This window comes from Rhineura floridana, chromosome 8, assembly GCF_030035675.1.
Source record: "Rhineura floridana isolate rRhiFlo1 chromosome 8, rRhiFlo1.hap2, whole genome shotgun sequence".
Taxonomy (NCBI): domain Eukaryota; kingdom Metazoa; phylum Chordata; class Lepidosauria; order Squamata; family Rhineuridae; genus Rhineura; species Rhineura floridana.
Genome location: NC_084487.1, coordinates 21,832,966 through 21,845,112, shown reverse-complemented (window position 1 = coordinate 21,845,112; position 12,147 = coordinate 21,832,966). Strand labels below are relative to the sequence as shown.

General features: G+C 45.6%; 1 protein-coding gene across 6 annotated transcripts in view; it reads left to right on the top strand.

Moving 5' to 3' along the window:
* The window catches only part of PTPRO (protein tyrosine phosphatase receptor type O), a 99,965-nt gene that overhangs the window by 86,375 nt on the left and 1,443 nt on the right, over nt 1–12,147 (top strand). For 5 of the 6 annotated variants that reach the window (XM_061638510.1, XM_061638509.1, XM_061638507.1 and 2 more), the window contains one exon: nt 8,240–8,358. In XM_061638510.1, coding sequence (XP_061494494.1) covers nt 8,240–8,344 — 105 coding nt within the window. In that variant the 3' untranslated portion in view covers nt 8,345–8,358. Of the gene's footprint in view, nt 1–7,596; nt 7,654–8,239; nt 8,359–12,147 lie in introns of those variants that run through there. The other variant, XM_061638508.1, reaches the window with a different exon arrangement.

Genomic DNA, 12,147 nt, shown 5'->3' with positions numbered 1-12,147 from the left:
ATATTGTATTTCATAGTATTACAATTCACATTATGTCGAATTCAAACTGCAATACAATAAAATACAATATAAGAAATTTAAAAGGGAATTAAAACAAATTAAAAATGTGTTGGGAGTATTTAATACATACATGCTGCGGACCACCTGAGTGAAACTTGTGGACCACTGGTGGTTCACAGACCACAGTTTGAGAATCCCTGATTTAGATAGATCACACTTTCTGCATCGTCTTCAAAGGCAGTTTTACATGTAACACATTTTAGTAGTATAAGTCAGAAGCTACTATATGATGGATGATGATTTCTGGAATCCCCTACCCATGATGGTGGGGAGCGACAGCATACTTCACAGTCCCACCTCCCATGCCAGTGGCCATAACTATATGATGCCTGCCCATTCTCCCCTTAGAGCAAATAGCAGCTGGGAGGGAGTGCAATTTAGATTATGAAAACAGAGGGGGAAAGTTAAGCCCTTCCCCTTGTGTTGTAACCCTGATCCGACTCTCTCTTCCCATCCACACATACATTTATGAGTGGTAGGAGATCTGATTACAGGTCTCCTGCATCCCATTTCATTCGCCCCCCTCCGAAGTCCTAAACCCGTGTCTGGGTTGTGTACCATTTTGGACTTGAGATGGGGGCTTACATGGTCAAATTTTCCTGCATACAAAAACAATCCCTGCACACAGAAAGCTAGCACTTCAGTGAGGAAGCTAGTCTTAACAGCCGCCTTCCTCCCATCTATTGTTCTTTGGGCAGGGAGGTTTTGGCCTTTGACCCTGAGATTCACATTTGTAGGACCCACCATACTTTTTGTGATGTGATTTTAAGTTGTTTTTAATTTTCTTTCTTTCTTTCTTTCTTTCTTTCTTTCTTTCTTTCTTTCTTTCTTTCTTTCTTTCTTTCTTTCTTTCTTTCTTTCTTTCTTTCTTCCTTTCTTCCTTTCTTTCATTTATTTATTAGATTTCTATTCCACCCTTCCTCCCAGTAGGAGCCATGGGGGGCATTTTAAACTGTTATAACCTGCCCTGAGACCTTTGAGAAAGGACAAGTAATCAATAATAATAATAATAATAATAATAATAATAATAATAATAATAATAATAATAATAATAATAATAATATCATTTTTCCCCTCCACCCTGTGGTCTAACTGCAGTGGTGGGCCACTATGAACCACCATATGAAATTTCCCACAGTGTCCTGGAGTGTACCATGTATCATTGTGCAAGAGCATTTTGGGAAATGTAATATGGCCACATACACAGGGCGGGTATCAATACCAGTGGGCTCTGCCAGAGCCCCTGGCAGATGCGTAAGTGTGTCAGGTGCTGATGCCAAGCCTGACTGTAATCTTGAAAGAGGCGATGGCTGGCCATTCCAGAAGAGGGGGAGAACTGCCATACTCCTGGATCTAAAAGAGAAAATGTTTATGAATGGGCCATTGTAGCAAGATCACCCCCTAGTGGTCTTTGGACAACAGAGCAGCTGGATTCTTTTTTGTAATACTGAGAACTGGGCCAGATCCATCTTAGCTCATTTTAACCAGTATCACTGCTTGAGAAGTGCAATAGCTCAGGGACAGAGCATCTGCTTTGCGTACCCAAGGTCCCAGGTTCAATCCCTGGCATCTCCAGGTAGGGCTGGGAATGTCCCCTGTCTGAAGTCCTGGAGAGCCACTGCCAGTCAGTGTAGACAATGCTGAGCTACTTGGAGCGATGGGACCTGTGTCCCTATATCTTTGCTTGCTTGTGATGCACTCGACACTCGCGCCTGCGTGTCTTAATGCCACTGTTTCTGACCCTTCTGGGATTCTTCAAACTAGTTGTATGACGTTTTATAGATACTGCATTTCGCTTCCCCTGTGCATGGCATGAGAATCAGCAGGGTGACATTCTTATTTCTATCAGTGAGAGTTGCTTCAGTCCTGAAGAACTGGCCTTAGCAACCATTCTTCCCCTTATCTCATCCCTTCATTAAACATGGGGTGGTGAGAGTAAATTTATGGGAAGGAAATTTTATCCTTCATTTTACTCTCAATAACTGAATCGCCATCAGAAGGTAATTCATCGGGAGGGGGGAGAATACCTGCACATGTGCACAGCTGTGCTTAATTTTAAAGTCATTTCCCCATTCCCCATTGACTTTTCTTCTTCCTTGGAGAGAGAAATTTCTCCATTAACTTGCTCGGGATGGTGGTGGTAGAAAAAGAGTAGTGATCCTTGGCTGGGGAGAATGTCATCTTCCTTTCAAGGACCCTGCTACCTCAAGAATCTCTGGTGGAGGGAGTGGGCTTCTTTCTCCATCATCCATTTTCAAGGATTTATCCCTATCACCATCCCGTCCCCATGCACACTAATGGAGAAAGCTCTCTCTCATTAAATTGCATAGAGAGGAGGAAAGGGTGTGCTCGCTGAAATGGCTGGTGGTGGGAAATCTCACTTCCTTCCAGCAAGAACCCTGTTATTCCTATGGCTCTTTCCCCCCCCCATCAATTTTTTGAGGAAGTAGCTTATCTTCGACTTGAAGGCAGTCCATTTCATTTCATTTCACATTAGTATATGAAATAAAGCTCCCCTACTCTGCCATAAAATAATTTTTACATTTCTTTCACCATCGTTAGCTTCTGCGATGATTTCTCCAATAAGGCTAATTGCCAGACTTTACTATACCACAATGAAATAGATATACCTTTCACATCCTTCCAAAATTGTGCTATTAATAACTGGGCTGCAACTAAAAGAAACCTAATCAATTGCTTACCCTTAAGGGTCTGGTTTCCGTTCAAAAATAGATTTAACAGGGCTAATTCTGGGGGTTTACGTATCACCTGCTTTGTGATTATTTTTCTATTTCCGTGAACGCTGAGTCCCAAACCTCAGCCACCTTAACACGTGTCCACCACATGTGGGGGAAAGAACTGCTTTATGGTAGGGAGAATTGCTTTGCAAAACAGTGTGCATTAGACAAAATTGCATACAAAAAGGTGCCTATATTAGGAGAAATTCACACTAAAATGCTGATGAATTTCCATGAGGACTTCCTCCCCTCACCCCCCACCCTTCAAAAAAATTCACAAACTGATATGGAAATGTGGAGAACTGACCTTAACATGGGGGAAAAAGGAGAAATGGAGAGAAACTGAGATGGACAGATTTGCCCATCCCAAGTGTGTGTAGATCAGGCCCTTGTAAGATGCTGAGCCTCTCTGTGTCCCAGATTAGGGTGCTGTTGGGTAAGGAGCTGTTCCTTTTTTCTTATCTCTATCGCCCACTTGTTTGTGCAGTAGCACTCCATTAGCTTTTCTCCAGAGGGCCCACATCTCTGTGACTGCCAACTCCTGTGTTGTTTCCGAGGCCCCGCTGTTTGCCAGCTGGCCGGTCCCCCCCCCCCACATTTCATTGGCACAGCATCACTACAGCCTCTCTTTTCCACTCTCTCTCTCTCTGGTGCACAAACACAGCAGACAGCAGGGCTTTGTGATGCTCCAGCAAACCGGATCTGGATTATAGAACAGCCCAACCGCGCGCCAGCATTGAAAGCTCAGGAACAGGATACGATGCACAAGTTGCCAGGAGCTGAAATGCCAGGGGAAGTGGGGCTGGGGGAAGGGAGTCAGCAAAAAGGAGAAGCCACACATTTGAATCATCAGTGCAAGCCAGGGGTGGGAAACCTCAGCTCCAGGGGCCAAATGCAGCCCTCCAAGCATCTCTGTCTGGCCCCTGGGACCCTTCCCAGGCTTCATCCCTCACTAACCCTACCTTGCATGGTCCTTGAGCACTGGAATGTGTCCTCGGGCAATGGCAAGGTCTTTTGCTTGCCTTAATGGAGGATAGAGGGGCATGCGTATGCAAAAAGGGCTGACTTTGTATGGCTGGAATGAATCCACTCCGAGTTTTAGTCCAAACTTTCATGGAGCTTTCCAAGGTGCTGAAAGCTGGAGCGGATTCCACTGCCCCACTGACACTGGAGCCATCAGCCTCATCTGCTGGAATGTAGCCTGCTGTACAAAGGCAAGAGTCACATCCATGGCTCTGCCAGCTTTTACCTTTGGGTCTGCCCACTTCTTGCCTTTGGCGCTGTCCACCAGTGTTATGTGGCCCCTGGAACATTGCTCATGAGGCAGTGCAGCCCTTGGGCAATCTGAGTGTGGGAAAATTTTGGCTGAGGAGGAATCCCTGCAGAGTGGTCCTTATAAAATCCACCCCTCTCCAAGCTGCTGCTTGTTCTGGGATGGAAGCTTCAGGGAGGGAGGGGTATTTCCATGTAGTGGTTAGAATGTTGGACAAGGACCTGGGAGAATCCCCGCTCTGCCTAACCCACCTCACAGGGTTGTTGTGAGGATAAAATAGGGGGGAGGAGAACCATATATGCCACCTTGAGCTCTTTGGGGGAAAGGTGGAATATAAATGTAGTCAATAAATGAACAAAATAAAACCACCATGCCCCACAGGAAGTTCTGATCTTGTCTCTCCTCCTTATGAATTCTCTTCAAATAATTAAAATTGTGCACACTTTAATGCCTTATCTACTGTGACCCACATTATGTGCTTCCAGTGACAAAGAGTCTGCCTCTTTTAATTATCCATCCATCCGTTCATTTCTACAAGCAAGTTGATTCCTGCCCCCCAAAAAACCCTTATCTGAAATATTAGGAAAAAACTCTACCAATAGCCACTAGATGTCAGTATGCTTTAAGAAGCAAGAAACCAACTGTTTGGAGTATTGCAAATGTTTCAGCAGAAAACTTGAAACCACTTTGCACTCGCCATTCACCTGGTTTCAGGTTACCTCGTGAAGTGGAAAATTAATTGGGCAGGCTCACCGCACCACTCTCCAGCCTTCTGGGTGAAGCAAAGGCCAATGTTGTGGGCAGTTCGGAAGTTGCTGGAAGCTCACATTTCAGAGGAATCTCTTAGACCCTAACAGGTCTGGCCACCGAGCCCCAGCCATTTGCCCCAAACCTGCCAGAAGGGATAAATGATCTATCCCATTTAGACCTCAGGACGAATCTTGACGGCGCCGCCAGTTACAATGTAGTCCTTCAAAAAGGTTCAGAGCAGTTCACATACTTTATTTCCTGCAGTCCACACAACTGAGGGGATCGTTGCTAGATCCTTAAAGGACTTATGGCCCGAGCCCATGACACATATTTACATAAACATTTGTATGTGCCAATTTATATGTAGAGATGCCTCTGGGCAAATTATGATGGTGGGTGGCTGGAATGTCACCAGTAGTAGGCCCAGCAGCCGCCTAAGCAGAGTGGGAAAACACAAAAGATCTGGGGTTTGGGCCCACTGGGCCACCCCCTAAGAGTGCCCCTCCATACACCAATCCTGTAAGGTAGATCAGTATTCCTGATGTAGAGGTGAGCCAGTGGCTACGTAGTGAGCCTATGGTAGAGGTATGATTTGAACAAGGAATTTTCCCTTCCCCCCTTTTGCCCCTTTTTGTTACCTTACCCTAAATCGGGGAGGGGGAATCTGTGGCTCTGTAGATGTTGTTGGGCTCCAACTCTCATCATCTGTGACCATTGACCGTGCCAGCTGGGGCTGTTGGGAGTTGGAATCCAGCAGTGTCTGAACATTAGATCTGCTGTGGGCTTCAGCAGCGGGAGCTGCCCTCCACTTCATGTGCTTAAGCACCAGCAGTTGTTGGCATGGCGGGAGGGAGACCGTCTTCCTAGTGTTGGAAGTGGGGCAAGAGCAACTCCTGTTTTGTTCTTTTGTTTATGTTCCAGAAGGCAGATAGAGTTAGGGGCCTCCAGATGGCTAGGCTTGACTACCTTTACCTGTGATGCTCTGACTGACTTCCTTCCGTCCCCCTCCTCCTTCCGCCCTTTCACCTCTTCTCTTCCTTGAGTGTCCGAGAGAGAGGAGACACCTTTGTCTCTGCTCTCTCTCCTGAGCCATGAGGGCAACTCCCAAACCTGGGCATTGCGCCTCCAACTTAGTTAGTTAGAACTAGGTATGCCTTTCATATCTACTATGTATCTCTATAAATAAAGTAGCTTTTCTTATTTTACTACGGGTTAAGTCTCAGTGATCCCAGTGCAGGGTAAAAGCCTGCTATTTAGGTAAACGCACACAATGGCACACACGTATTGCAGGCCGTTGACAATCTCTGCTAATATCTATACAAATTGAAACAACACCTAGCACCCTCAAAGCAGTTCTTTCAAGGCAGAGAGGAGGCGAGAAAGAATTCTGGGCTGTTGCTGGCTTCTGAAGGCTGCCAAGATGGCTTCAACTCCTAACATCAGTGCAATTTTGCACTGGCCAAAAGCTGTAGTGAGGCAATGACAATTAGAGGAACATTGCATTGTTAAGATCAGGGAGTGCATCTCTTAAGTTTGGGGCTCTGTTCACTCATGGCCACATCCCTCAGCTGTGATGCAGGAGAACTCCTAAAAGTTGCTGTACAGTTTTCAACACAGTTACCCCTATTATATGAGTGGCTTTCAAACATTTTGCCTTGAAGGACCCCCTTTCCATATAGACATCTCCGCCAGTGAGCCCCACAACATGCAACCTCTGCGCATCATGGAGGAAACTGCATGCACACAGGGCATCAGCCAAGCTTGTTAGACCTCACCGGTGCCTGATGTTGTGAGCCTGCCAAACTTGGATCGGGGAGACCCCCTAATCACCCATGAAGCTTGCTGAGTGTTCTTGGGCCAGTCGCAGTCTCTCAACCTCATCTACATCGCAGAGTCGTAGTGAGGATAAACTGGGATAACCTCTACGTGCTCCTCCTTAAGCTTCTTGAAGGAAGGGTGATAAATACACTCAATTAAATGAATGTTATTCAATAAAGACCAGTTGTCGTGGTCAAGCTATCTTTCAAGAGAAGCTCATCTGGCAGGCAGTATAGATCTTCTCATTGAGGAATCACTAATCAGAGCTGGACTCGGGCAACCCAGTTTACAATAATGCCCAGTCAGTTAAGAATCTCACTGGGTGACTTGGAGCAAACCTTTGCCTCTCAGCCTAACCGACCTTACGGGACTTTTGTGAGGACAAAAAGAAGTCCCACATACCCACCTGGAGCTTCTTCAAGGGGTAGGGTATGCTACAAGGGTAAATAATAAATAAATACTGACCTACCTCACAGTGTCGCTGAGACATTATAAATTGGGTGACATTTGGACCTCACGGAAGCGCTGTCGCTCGGTGGTCGGACATCTGCTCTGCATGCAGAAAAAGGCTCAGGGTCAATCCTTGGCAGCTCCAGAGAGGGTCAGGAGACCCCTGCCTAAACCCCTGGAGGGCCACTGCCAATCAGTGTAGACCGTGCTCAGCTGGATGGATCAATGGTCTGATCTGATTCAGTTTTGTCAGAATTGTTTAATATGTTTTTAATAATGTTTTTAACCCTTTTTTAAGGTTGTTTTTAAAAATGTTTTTAATGCTGTTTTGTTTTAATGTATTTTACGATCTGTTTTTATGCTGTTTTAAAGTGTTTTAGTGCTTTGTTTGCCGCCCTGGGCTCCTGCTGGGAGGAAGGGCGGAATACAAATTAATTAAATAAATAAATTTGTTTGTTTGTTTATTTGTTGAATTTATATCCTACTCTTCCTCCTGTGGGAACCCAGAGCAGCAAACACATCAACAAAACAATTTAACGAATGAAAAAGCATTCTAAAAGCAGGTAAAAAAAAAACATCCTAAAGCAGTTAAAAACAGTCTGTAAGGCAGCTAAATATTCATAACTAAACTCATTGGGCAAGGGCTTCGGTTCAGTGGCAGAGCATCTGCCTTGCATGCAGAAGGTCCCAGGTTCAATCCCCCAAGAGCATCTCCAGGAGGGGCTGGGAGAGACTCCCTACCTGAAACTCAGAGAGCTGCTGCCAGTCAGTGTAGACAATACTGAGCTAGTTGGCCCAATGGCCTGCCTTCATCTAAGGCAGCGTCGTCTGTTCCTATGCTGTCCCTAAACATGTCCTAAGGCAGTTTGCAGAAACCTACGGCAGAACAGTAATGAATTATTATTCAGATATTGCTTATGGGCAACTGAGGCCAAGAATGATTTTTTAGTTTTATTGGCTCCCACCTGTACCAGGGAAGTGGATGGAAATGCTGGGATCAATCAGGATGAAGGCGGCGACTCTCAGCAGGTCGGAGGGCAGGGGCTGGGCGCGTGCGTGTGTGTGTAGCATATGGTGGGCAGCTGGGTCCATAAAACGGCGGTTCCTGCTGGATATGATACACTGCCTTTTGCTTTCCCTTTCTCTGCAGGAACAATACATTTTTATTCACCAGTGTGTGCAATTAATGTGGCTAAAGAAGAAGAAGCAGTTCTGCATCAGCGACGTTATATACGAGAATGTCAGCAAGTCATAATTCCAAGTCAGGCGGTGAGTTTGGGGTGCCTGCCTTTGCTCCTGTGATCAAGTTTTCACTGTACTTTTGCTCACGCAGGAGCAGCTGCTCTCATAAATATTAACACTGTGGCTTTTGTTTGTTGTAACACCCATGTCTTGAAGCCAGGTAACTCCGATCCAGCTAGCGTGCGGCCGCCGGATTCTGCACATGTAGCCCTGACTTGATGAGCGCTGCCTGTGCTTGCAAAACAAGAGCGATCGAGCCACTAGAGCTGCCCACTCAATGGCAGGTTTCAAGCATAATTGCTTGGAAGGAGGTGCAGGGCGGATTTCAGCCAGTGGTGACCGGTGCCCATTGGAGCTGGCAGGGCGTAGTGCAGGAGGCCAACAGCAGGTGGAGCGAGAGCCAATGGCAGGCAGAGGCAGTTCTAATTTTGTCTCCACCTTCCTCTCTGCTGTGTTCTACAAGTGCAGCACTGTGACTAAGGAGGCAGAAGTTGACAGCCAGTGTCACCCTTGTTAAGAAGACAAACTGTTGGGGTATGGCTGAGACCAGACTGAAGTTGGTGGGGTATTCACCCTAATGGACCAGCCTCCACTGCATTTTCACCACCAATGTGCATAGTTGGTGCTTTTCTGATTGGACTCCACATGTACATGACCAGGGCCGGAGAGTCCAATCCTGAAGCAGACCCTTGAAAAGAGCAGGATTGAACCCTCTGCTCATTGGCTGATGAACAGAGAGTCCATCCTGCTGGGTGCTGCAGGGGAATGTGCTGATGACTCAGACCCCACCCTGCGGGTCAACTTTAACAGCTGGGTGGGACCACCTACTTGACATCATAATGATGCCAGTTGATTGGCAGGTATGGGTTGCCCCTCCCGCTTAACAAAGATGTCCTGTGGCGTGGGGGGACAGATAAAGATCTGGCCCACTGGGCCAAAAAGATTTCCCACCGCTGGTTTAGGGTATTTTGACCCAGACGTTGAACTTTAAAAGTCCCCTGGATCTGTGGTGTTTTTGTCAATCACTAACTGGTGAGAGAAGAGCTAAACGGCAAATGGTCCCAAGCAGGCCATTGCAGGGTCTCTTGCTGTTTTGCACCTCCCTCTGATGCAGATGCAGCCCAAACTGATCCTTAATGATTCTGCAAATCAATGATTTGATTAAGATGGCCAGTGTGGTCCCCCCCTGAATCTTCCAACTTAATTAAGAAATGCAATCGATGCAGTTCCAGTATGTGTGGGATCTGCAACAATATGCTGCAGCATAGAGTGCTTCCCGTTCAGGTGTCCAGCCACTTGGTTAAATTTACCACACCTACACTCAGTTTGCACCCTACACAAGAGTCAGTCAGAATCTGTGGCCACTGATAGTCCTCATTGGGCTGATTTTGGGGGTTCCCCCCTTAGATTTTTTTAAAAAATGTACTTCTGCAAAACCCAAGCTCATAAATACCTCCCTCTTGTGCGTGGATGGTACTGTCTGGGCTACATAAGCAGTGGCAAATAGAATGAACGATACTCTACATACAGCAGTTCAACTCCATACCAAATGCATAATCTACTATATATTTTGGAAAGAAGTTTGTTCGCTGTGCATTTGGACACCTCTTAAGATATCATGACCACATTTTGCATGATGGTTACTGAGTTCAGGGAGCAGGTTGTTGTGTACATTTGGATACAATTGGGTGCCATTTTTATTCAAGATGGCAGATGGAACCTTTCAAAACTGTGCTGATTTTTTGGTTTCTTAGAATTCCTGAGCAACGCCAGATCCAAGGCTACTAGTAACAAATAAAGCTAAAATGTAAAACATTGCAATAACATGATAACAAACAAAATATCACATCTAACTAATCCAACAACATGCTATGCAACTAATGCCAAACATTATGTTTAAAATCAACTGAGGAGGTTGTCCAGAGCAGCAGCAACAGGGCTGTGGAGGGCTCGATATTGATGTCAAAAATTCCCTTTCCCTTTCTGGCTGCTGTTCATCCTGTCCTTGCTGTGCTGATGGAGCCTGAGTTGAGACCAGGACACATCTCCTCCTCCACCACCCCTGGAAGTAGCTGTAAAGGGCAGAGCCCTTACAGCTGGTGTTTCAATTTGCAAAGGGCAGAGTCTCCTCAACTGGGCCGATGATTCCAGTGACAGTTCCCTTGGCTGGTTGCAACTGGTCTTTCTCCCAGATCATCAGTAATATGGGAACAGGGGACTAGATGTTGAAGTCTAAAACAGGGATGGAGAACCTGTAGCTCTCCAGCTGTTTTTGGACTCCTGAACCCATCAGCCTCAGTCACCATGGCCAATGGCCAAGGATGATGGGAGCTGTAGTCCAATGACATCTGGAGGGCTCCAGGTTTCCCATCTGAGGTCTAAAATAGCTTTCCTCAAATCTAATGCTCTCCAGATGTTTGGGACCACAACTCCCATCAGCCCCAGCCAGCGCGGCCAATTGTTGGGTTGTGATTGTGATTATGGGAAATTCTACTCAACAACATCTGCAGGGCACCAGGTTGGGGAAGGCTGGTTTAAAAAGTCTCTCCTTGCTCTTAGCTGTTCCAGTTGCATTCAAACCACATCTGTCGATAAAGTGAGATTTGAGGTTCAACTCTTGCCTCTCACCCATCAGCTCAATACTTGGCCTTTAGGAAATCCTGTCATTTGCTCAGCCTTTACCCACACATACATCTCTCTGTCCTGCAACATAGAGGTGATCATACTGAACTACCTTACAAGGCTATCATAAGGATACAGCTCTAGGTACACTCACAAAAAGGTGTTAATAGTCAACTGGTTTAACATGTGAGAGTGTAAATGGGGTTATACATTTGAAGACACATCAGGATGTGCATCCCATTCAATGCAAGGCAGATAGCCTTCATCCTCATTTGAAAATGCATCTGAATGCATGTCCAGTTTATGTTCTCTGTTCCCAGTCCAGCGAGGGATATGCATGCATAACAAGCCTGCTTACATGCACAAACTTCTTAACTGGGTCGGGGCGAGGTGAGACGGTGTACATGCAGTGCTTTCAGCTGGCGTGCTTTATAGATGCGAAGCGTTACTATTATTAATTGATCAATGGAGAGCAATTTGAATCAGTGGGGCTTCAAGTTAAAGGTATCTTTATTTCTGGAGGCTTTTTGGATTCCGTTGTGTTACTGCAGTAAGGAATGAAAAGAGAAGTGAAGGTGGATTTTCCTTTTCACAACAAAGGATTGGCTTTTGGTAAACTTATCTTACACTTCCATCATCCTCAGATTTTTTTATTTTTTTAAAAAATGCATTTATAAACTGCTTAATATTTTTAAAAAATTCTAAGCAGTGTGTTGATATTGAAGGTAATACGCAGACCTATTTAATCAGTGAATCAGTTAAAAGTGGTGTCACCAATGTGGCTGACATGGGCACCACAGGCCCCTCAGACACCTTTCTCTTGGGGCCTACCAAGGCCCCTCCCTTTTTTATTTGATTTTTGCTTCTTCTTGTTGTTGCTGGAAGGAGTTGCCTGTTTTTTTGGGGGGGGGTGCTTTTTTGTCTGCGTCTGTTTTGTGTGTGTGACTGTTGGGGAGAGCCCTGAGCGTTGCCAATTTTGCTTTTGTGAAATGAGTATTTTGAGATGCCCACAACAGTTTCTTAGATTTCCAAAGATTTCTTTCTTTCTTTGATTTCATTTATGAAATGCTTCCCATAAAACAACCTGAAGCAGATTGACAAGAAAAATTTGAACAATAAAAACAGATACAAAAACAAATTCAGTGTGACCCTGACCCCAAAAATGTTGGAGACCCCGAGTTAAAATATAGACTA